Genomic DNA, 8,044 nt, shown 5'->3' on the forward strand with positions numbered 1-8,044 from the left:
AACTCAGGGATGTGACTGCTGAGCAACCATGAACTATCCACTTAACCTCTCAAAACTTCTCTGTGAGGCAACTCCTGAAGCACTGAGACCTTTGGTTTGGAAGAATCTACCTTTACAGAAACTTACATCAGGCTGAAATGAGACAGATGGGAATGTTGACAACCGTGCCCCCAGAGTATCTCGCTTCTGCTTGGGCTACGCCGCCTAGTACCTTACTATTAAATGTAAGGCAAACTATCAGCTGGTCTGAACCACAGACACCTTGAAGCATTTTCCTCCTTACATTAAAACAAGTCACCGTGCCAAAAATACAAAGCTATGTTTTCAATCGTTTCTTCTGCCACCTGAGTGGTGACAGCACAAAACCGGAGAACTGTCTGGAGACTTGGAACACCCCATCCATGGAAAACTTGCTTCCAGAAGTATGCTTCTCCTACTCACTTGAGTCTCTATATTATCTGCCTCCTTTTCACTGGCAAAGGAAAAAACTTACCTAATTCAAGATTAGAGTACTGCAACATACCAAAATTTTACTTCAACTCTCTAATTCCATCAGCTTTAGGCTGGGGCTACCATCATCTCACCTTGCCAGTGCAACCTGTTTTAAGCAAATGCCAAAGACTCTGAACAACCATTTTCTATGGTCTTGAAGGCTAGAGACCGAGATGTTAGCTGCCTGTCTTGCAAAAAGGTGTCAAGCTTGCAAAAAACCCCAACTTTTGTGCTCTCACAATCTGCCCCAGGTTCTATTCCAAACAGCTTTACTTCAGACGCCTGCATCAACAGAGCTTTCGTGTTTGGCAGATAGAGTTTTGACTTGCATCACCCTGCCTGTTACTGTCCCTGACAGACCTGGATTTGTCATTCTTTCTGCAGCCAGCCATCTATTACCATTCTCACTCACAGCTCTTCCTAAGGCGACTGGTTACTGCTTCAACGATGGCATGTCTCTCTTCTCAGGAAATGACACAAGGTTTTCAACTTAATTAAAAGCATTGGAAGACCAGCCATAACATTAAAAATAAGTTTTAATGTTAAGTCATTTAGATCGTTTTCTCTGACACCCAAACGTTCTGAAATTTAAAGTACTACTATAGGGACACACAAGTGCAGATAAATCTTTATTGCCATAACTTTGTTTTTTCAAAAATGAGCATTGGGTTTTTAACAGGTCGTAGTTTTACGTTCTTTATATGTACAACATTACAACTGCATATTTTAATAACCATGAAGTTAGTGATACTTTGATAACTCACCACAGTGTATTTATAAAATGAATTCTTATCAAAATACACTTTTCACTGGGATAATAAATAAAATCCTGTGAAACCCACCTACACAAAGTTAATATTAACTCTGGTAGAACCCGATGTGGTACACAGTCCATTAACTACTATGTTTGCCCCTTTATCCCCCTACTGATGCTCATCTTCTGGGGTAAGAAAACACTTTCCCCCCCTGCTGTGGTGTGACCTCATTCAACATCATCTTCAGCCAAGCACTGTGCACTTACAATTCTCTGTAAGAAGGAGAAAAACTCATTCACAATTACATAAGATTTACAGTAGGCAACCGATTATCAAGCAATGTAATTTTACACTGAGTATTAAGCAGTGTAATTACTGAGCAAACTGATCAATGTTTAAAATGGTAATCTAGTTCATGTAAGTTTTTGAAGTCAGTTCCACGTAAATGACGCACCGTGCGATGCCTAACAAAGCCAAAGTCAGGCAAATAATGTTCTGTCAGCCTCAAGTGACGACCTCTGTGTGGCTTTTGGCACTGCTCCCTAAGGAAACATTTTTGCTCCGTTGGTTCCCCCAGGCCATTACACCTCATGCACCTGTCGCTTTTCAGTGCTTTTACTCACTACATGGACCTTAAGCAGAACTATAACCAGGCCTGGGGTGCAAAGAGAGCCAAGTGATGCACAGCGCTGAGTCTCTGCTGTACGTGAGGTAACACCATTAGGGAGTACCCCTGCATTTCCAAGAACACAAAGCATGTGACATTTTACAACAGCCTCACCTGCCAGCACATTACCAACGTCACCACAAAACTCAGGCTAAAAAGGGAGGGAATTTTATACACACAGGGCTACGAACACCTTGATCATCAGGGAAACCCCCGCGCTTCCAAAACTGTCACATGTTCTGGTGCGAGTTAACAGTTCGTGTTCATACCTAGCCCAGGATCAACAGGCTAGCAAAAGCAGACTAATACTAGTGCAATTTCAGAGCACCTGCAGACACTTGTAGATATATAATTTAAAAAAATACCCAAACCTCAAGACCCAGTGCAAGAAAGTTAACACTTTTCTGATCCCCCAACTTGTACTTGGGAAACAGTGGATGCGCTTACAGAATCAGAGCTGCGGTCAGATGTCTCTACTTCAGAAGAGCTTAGCATACCCTACACAAGAGAAGTTAAGTATTTCTACTTTTACCCTGTTTGCTATTAATGCTACAAGGTATTTTTCATATATGCCTTTTAATGTTTCAGGTGGAAAAAGAAAAGCTTCTTTTAATCTAACTGAACATAGACAAAAACGTATTAGAAAAAACAACGCTCGAGACTGACGCAGTGGGTAAGAGAAGGCGTTCAATAGGGAATGTTTCACATACCTGGCTTATTGTAGGGAGCTTAGTTAGAAGCATTTGAAACACTGGTGGTGGAAGAGTCTGCTGTAGAACTTGTAGTAGCTGCTGCGGCTGTCCACACACAGCAATGGCATTGGTCAAGTGATCAACACCTTTCTCGTATTCACCTGTATGACAAATCATAATGTCTTGACATCAACCTTCTCCAACACTGTAAAGTATTTCAGTAAAACATCCATCAGCAGTGGACTCCGCTACTGAGAATCAATCCACGCTTTTCTTTCCTACTCCCTTGCTGCTGCTTCTAAACACAGAAGGTTAGAAAAAAGTAAACAGATTCTCCCAGGTGAATTTGACTCCCCAAAAGATCATCTTCTAGCAAAGGTTAAAAAAAAAAAAAATGTACAATTTAGCCTTCAAATATACACTATTACCTTGAGCTAGTAGTTCCTCGCCAAGCTGAATCTCCTCAAGGAAAAACTTCTGAACTGCCTCAGCATCTTTCAGGTCAGGCAACTGTAACACACAGAGTAAAACTGAAGTTGGCCCTAAACAACAGTCAGTGAACAAGTTAGTAGGAAACATTCTCAACTGACATCAAACACACACAACACCACACCATTATACTGAAACTGGCAAAAAAGTAAAAGTGTCACCACTAAGTTAAATGTGCACAGAATGTTTTTGAAAAGCAGACTCAGGTCTCGTATCACCGCATCGCAAACCTGTAGAAAGACAGCCTGAAATACCTCTGCTCAGTTTATTAAGTACACAATTTTGTAGCAAATATAGATTCTAAGGTGCGTTATGTTGACCACAACTACGTTTCTTACACTTGGTTAAGATAAATCTATCTTTTCTTTCAGGATCCATTGGCGAAAAGGAAAGAGAAATCAATACTTAGAGCAAAAAACTATCAAGTTCAGTTAGAGGTGTATCCCATGAATGATTTTTAAGTCTGAAAAGTCCTTGCACATACCACAAAGAGGAAAACACCATCAAGTCACACAGTAAGCGTTGTATTTTCTAGTACAAGCCTCTGTCTAACACAAAAACAGAACCACCATTTCACATGGTTACTTGCGAGCGTTAAAAAAGATGAAGACTGCGTATTTGCAGAAGTGTTTGTAATGATGGAATAAAACCAGATCTTTAAGTAAATTTTGTAAATATCACAAATGAAACCTCTGTCAAAAGAGCACTGCACTATCAAACGCAGTATTACCTCGGAAAGCCCTGCTCTCTCTTTGGCAAGCTTCTGTTTCTTCCTTCCTGTAAGAATAAAAACATGTTAAACTTTTAATTTGCGATTAAAAGAGCCTTCAGACCACAGTTCAAAACCGTGAACTAATCAAAGTCATTTTCAAAACCAGAAACCAATAATCTATATACCAAATACAGAAGACTGAAGACAAGACCCACCCGCCCTCTGCCGCAGAGTATCACTCAGAGGTTTATGGAGGGCTGGCGGTAGCGTACCACCTCAAAACGGCAATTTTTCTCCTGCTGGCCGTGGCACACCCCAACCGTGCCAGGCCTGCAGCACAGCAACCCTCGTGCACTGCAGACATGAAGGAGGAAAGAGAATTGGAGTAACACGGGATTTCTCTACATCATTTCTAACAGTGACAAGCCACAGAAGACCTGCCTACGACTCCAGGCTATCCAATTTTGAACCAGGTGGTGGCACCACCGACAGGAACTTCAGCAGGTCACAGTGCTGAAGTGTACTATCCCGGCTGCTTTACAGCAAAGAGCTGAGAGCTAGCTAAATAGGTGGCAGTATCCCATCGTCCCACAGCAAGAGCCATACTAAAGCAGGCACTTCTGAAATCTGAGGAAAGCACACATTCACAGACGGAACAAACATTTACAGATTTAATTGCCCAACCTAAAGGCAAAAAGTTGGGTCTGAAACATAAAGTTGCAGCACTCGGGCAAAACGAGTGTAATTACAATGACATACAGCTTGCTGTTAATGCAGTTATGCAGGTAGAAGGGTATTCTATACAGCAGCTATTCATACAAGAAAGAATAATTACAGTAATACTCATGATTTCCTTAGAATAACCATTTTTGTAAGTCATCAGTCCATCAACTGAAAGGGTTACACCAATACAATGCCCAAATGCAGCCTGTGGTTAAACAACCATACTGTTTGTCCTCAGTGTCTGCCCAGTGAGTATCTGTGTTGACAAAAAACAGCTGTCACACAGCCCTCATTCTGCACTTGAGCCAATTTTACAAGCTGGAAATACTTCCAAATATGACGAGCAGTTTTACTGGCAATGAGTTAAAAATTTGCCATTGTCCACATGATGAAGACATGCAGGAATATAATTTCCTACCAGTGATAATGGAACATGTGAAATTTATGGTCAAGGTCAAGCGTTCCTTATATAAAGGGAGTTCACATTCTGAATAAACTTCTGCAATGACTTAATAACCCTTAGCACTTGAATTTCCAAAACTTACTGACCTGTGTATGTTGTTTCACAACATCACATATAGAAAAACGTGTCATATAGAAGTGTAGCATTCTATAATTTTATCATTATGGTTGTTTTCGATGTTAAGGAAGAATTTATCTCTTGAAAGTTGGTGCCTTCCATTAGCAGTTTTCTGAAGCACTGATTTGCACAAAACTTTACACTGCACTACTATGCAAACCAGTTTTGCTAAACTGTGTTTCCTGAGTGTGCCTAAGACACCTGTAAAAACATTACAACATGTATCGCTCCCCAGAGAAAACGGAAAAGATGTGCTGGTAACTAACTATTTAATAAAAGCTCTTGACCACTGATCACACACGTAGGAAGTCATATACTTTCACCTGAAATTAGTAAAGGAATGTGATGAATGACAAGATTTTAAAAACTGAACACTGATCCACAGAATCATTCAAGTCTGGTTACTATGCAATTTTTCTTCCCCTTCTTAATATGTTTTTACAGGTCTCTTTAAAAGCCCAACAGCTAAAACAATTACAAAAACCAAACAGCCCTAAAGGTTATTTAGGAATTCTTCCCCTACTAGTGGGTAACACTAGTTTTAAAATATCTTTGCAACAAGAGCCAGGAGTTACCTCTGTAATACAACAAGCAATGGCTTTGGGACAAAAAAAAATCCCCACCAAAAAACCCACCCCAAATTTTTGTGGTTTCCTTTTCGCAAAGGAGCAGCACGATGGTCTGCATCTTCCGAGCCCATCCGCAGAGGTCCGCCCCTGGCTCTCCTCTCACCCAGCTGCCCAGGCAGAAGGTGCTCTGAGGCAAAGCTCAACGTGGTCAGAAAGGGTGGCTGTCTCAGAAGGAAGAGCTCAGCACCTATACTTGCATACAGAATGGTTCCGGTTTATTCATTCAAGAACACAAACAGTGAACACATCTAAAATCTCATCACCTTAAAATACAGCTGTGGAAGCTAAGCAGGGCCAGATGTTTGCTTTGCTATCTTTTGCTCCCAAGATCAAATATGGACATGCCCCAAACTAGCAACACTAAAACCTAAAAAAACCCACAAAACCTCCTACATATGTAAAACATCTGGAAAACCAAAATCCAGCAGTTCTTCAATCCTCTCAGGAAATCACAATTTTTTTTTCCCCTCAAACCTGAATCTGGACACCTCATTTTCACGATGGGCCTTTGCAACCTAAACTCTGGTCCCTAACGCAGCCCAAAGAGATGCACAATGTAATTGCGATGGCAAAAAAACAATACCCATTCTTCCTTTGCCAGCACGTGCTTGACCAACCACGGCGGTCAATCCACTGGCATGTCAGATACCCTCTCCTTCCCTAATTTTGGTGACATTGCACCATAGAGGCTGAAAAACAATTTCATCCTGAGAACATCAGTGGAAAAGATCTGCCGTAAAGGCAGTTTCTACAAGTTTTTCATCAAGTACCCCTAATACTGCCCAAGAAACTACGTATCTTCAGCTAAAGAACAGCAACTGGCTGCTGCATTGAACCTTTTCAGTCCAACGTTTACCGCCCAAGCCTTACTATCCGATAGTGAAAAGGCTGTAACGACCAGATCCCTGGTACCACTGCAGAAGCATCCATATTACAGAATCAGCTGCTATACTGAAAAATAAAAACAAATTCCTTAACATTACCTAAAGCTTTACAAGTAAAAGCAGCACAGTGTATTATGTCCAAGGATCACAATTACAGAGGGATGTCTTCCAAACAACAACGGCCACCCCCTATCAAACCATAATGGATTTCTTCCACTTTAAAGAAAATATTAATTCTTAATCAGAGCAAGTCTAAGGTTTATTCAGAATATTACGGGATAGAAACTGATATCATGAAAACAGTGGGATGCAAAAATCATTTTAGATGCTTCTCCAAAAATTATATGCAAACCAGTGTTTTCTCTACTCCATATTTCACATCATAAAAAGAACACGACTGATTATGCTCCCAAAAGTTGACTTTGCTTGTGCCAGAGAAGCACACACCATTCTACTATACTAAAAATTCGTGATGCCTCGCACCGCAAGGCAGAAAGTGCTTGGAAGACACACAAGGAGTGAGGCTAAGACCCTATGTTCATGAGCAAGGGCCTGAAGAGTAAGTATCTGAAAGACATAACTTGCTGTGGAAGAGCTTACAGAAAGCGGAATTATTATGCTGTTAAGCATCAACACTGGTCACTCAAGAAATTGAATCCACTGAGACATAATCTAAGTGTAAGTCACGTTTGAACATCACCATCTGGTTACTGGCTCTTCCACCCATGAAACTGCTGATCACATTACGTTTACTTGCCGGGTACGGTAATGGTAATTTCTTATCTTCAAATTAGTTATCAAAGGAATACCAATTCCCACGATAGAGACAACCCAGCAAGGCAAGCATCAACTTATTCCTCATGATTCACTGGAGTACCTTGAGTACTCACGCTTACAGCTGCACTTAAAACCTTCACTAATTATTAAGACATGGAAAGAAATGTTGAAGATGTGAAATAATGAAGAGCCACGGGAGAAGAGCTCTACATTTTGGATTAATCAACCGTTTTCTCTGGCATTCATTCTTATCCTGGAAGCTAATAACAGAGCTGCCAGGAGGGTTAAGAATGCTGCAGATGAAATACCTGAGGGCTGCTACCGGCTCTTGCCTTACCACAGCAACAACTCCACTGTGAGAGACTGCGTGTTACCTCACCATCTTCCGAACATAAAAAAACCAACATCACCACATAAACGCAGTGGCAATAGCAGTATGGCTGAGCGTGTAGGATAACAGGACTTAAAAAAAACAGAGAGAGGTGAATTATTTCTAAGCCAGGCTTCTGATGTGGAAACCACAAGTTACCCAATAACCACGGACACTGCAGAAAGCACGCTCCGACACTGAGCCCCATCCCCTGTGGTGGGTAAAGGGCTGACGAGACAACGACAGCCGGGGCTCGGGCCTGCCTCGCACAAGC

The 8,044-nt window shown here is 41.3% G+C and overlaps 1 protein-coding gene across 1 annotated transcript; it reads right to left on the minus strand.

Annotated features, from left to right (window-relative positions):
• Positions 1–1,010: 1,010 nt before the first annotated feature.
• Positions 1,011–3,872, minus strand: TOMM20 (translocase of outer mitochondrial membrane 20 homolog (yeast); the record flags this gene model as incomplete). Its single annotated transcript, XM_010155555.1, has 4 exons — positions 1,011–1,519; positions 2,625–2,767; positions 3,035–3,116; positions 3,826–3,872. Coding segments are annotated over 4 exons (317 nt in total), but the record flags the coding sequence as incomplete, so codon positions are not given.
• Positions 3,873–8,044: the final 4,172 nt, after the last annotated feature.

The sequence above is a fragment of the Eurypyga helias genome, unplaced genomic scaffold, assembly GCF_000690775.1.
Source record: "Eurypyga helias isolate BGI_N326 unplaced genomic scaffold, ASM69077v1 Scaffold52227, whole genome shotgun sequence".
NCBI lineage: Eukaryota > Metazoa > Chordata > Aves > Eurypygiformes > Eurypygidae > Eurypyga > Eurypyga helias.